Source organism: Capsicum annuum, chromosome 3, assembly GCF_002878395.1.
Source record: "Capsicum annuum cultivar UCD-10X-F1 chromosome 3, UCD10Xv1.1, whole genome shotgun sequence".
NCBI lineage: Eukaryota > Viridiplantae > Streptophyta > Magnoliopsida > Solanales > Solanaceae > Capsicum > Capsicum annuum.
The window spans coordinates 243,364,387-243,365,968 of NC_061113.1; the positions used below are offsets into that span (position 1 = coordinate 243,364,387).

General features: G+C 38.8%; 1 protein-coding gene across 1 annotated transcript in view; it reads right to left on the minus strand.

The window, feature by feature from the left end:
* Positions 1 to 320: 320 nt before the first annotated feature.
* The window catches only part of LOC107862677 (cytochrome P450 94B1), a 16,826-nt gene continuing 15,564 nt past the window's right edge, over positions 321 to 1,582 (minus strand). Inside the window, exon 3 of the mRNA XM_016708313.2 lies at positions 321 to 1,578. Within this exon, the coding sequence (XP_016563799.2) occupies positions 608 to 1,578 (971 nt within the window). The 3' untranslated portion in view covers positions 321 to 607. The remainder of the gene's footprint in view (positions 1,579 to 1,582) is intronic.

A 1,582-nucleotide genomic window follows, 5' to 3' on the forward strand; every position in this document is an offset into this window, starting at 1 on the left:
CTTTTTTTTTTTTTTTACATAAATAGCTTTAGTTTAAGATTACAAACTTAAAAGTTTTTTTAAAACAATTTCATACATATTAAATTTAAACATTGAAATGAATAGAATATTGGAATGAATGACTGTTCTCATGGTATCCGTGTATTAGTCTGAACTCTGAAGCTCATGATTTTTGTCTGTCACGTGGCATTGACACACCTTCCTATTTGGCATATGAAAAGACCCCATTGTTTATTCCTCCCTCTGAACTCATTCAATCACAAGTCAATTTTTTTATAATTTAATAATTAAATATGTTATTTTATGTATTTTTTTAAAAAAAATTATCACTTTACATTTGGGTTGGGTCCAAATAAGGATTGGACCGTACATCTTTCACTTTCACTTTCTCTAATCTACTTATAATCTTAATTAGCGGTTAGAATTTTATATTTTTATAGGGAGGCAATTAACCCTATTCTCTCTTAACATAATCGTGGATTAATTAGTTGATCATTTCTTAGTTACTTTCAACCAAAAATGCACAAGCAAGCGTCAAAACTATACATTAATTAAACAAGTAGCTAATGCTAATTGGACATTGAGTATTTTTCGTTCTACTCGGTAGCTAGCTACCACGGTGATAAAGTCTCACATTCAAACCACCAACCATATGTGCAGTCAAAAGAGGCACAAAAGCCGGGTTTTCTGCATTCACCGGTTTAATCTCGAACCGCCTTAGAACCGAAGCCAACACATACTTCATCTGTGTGAATGCCATTTCTTTACCCAAACACACCCTTGGACCTGCTTGAAACACTGGAAATTTATATGGACAAACACTTTTCAGTTCTCCATTTTCGTCGATCCAACGGTTCGGTTTAAATTCGAGCCGGTCTTTTCCCCAAATCTCCTCCATCCGGCCCATTCCGTACGGGAAATATGTAACTCTATTTCCTTTTTGAACCCTTGTACCGTCTGGCAAAATGTCGTCTTTAGCTGCGTGCTTTGAGTCCCATGCTACTGGCGGATAAAGCCTCATTGATTCATTCAAGCACGCTTGCAAGTACTTCATCTCTCTTAGTTCGTCGAATTCTAGCGCCTTATCGCCATAGTTGATCGACGTTATTTCGTTGATCATTTCGTTTTTGACGTCGTCGTGATTGGTAGTCATGAGCCAGAAAAGCCATGTTAATGCGGAAGAAGTTGTATCTCTTCCAGCCATGAGAAAACTTATGACCATATCTCTCACAACTTCATCTTCGTGTCCTGCGATTAATAATCTGGAGAGGAGATCCATGTTCTTGCTGTTTTCTCCGTTTTCATTGATCGTTTGTTTCTTTTTCTCAATGATGTCGTTGATGCAACAGTGAACGCGTTTCACATTCTCCTTCAGCGTCTTCTCAGATCCTAAATTGAGCGCTCTCTTGCTTTTCCAAATTGCATACACAGGAGCCATCCCGCGCATGGCACACGCTCGAGAAGCAGTGTCAAATGAATCAACGAGAATTGGCACGTGGGAGAGATCCTCCAAGCAGTGTGGGTCAGTGCCGAGGGACACCTTGCAAATAGTGTCGAAGGCGAAACGCCTAAGCACGTCTTG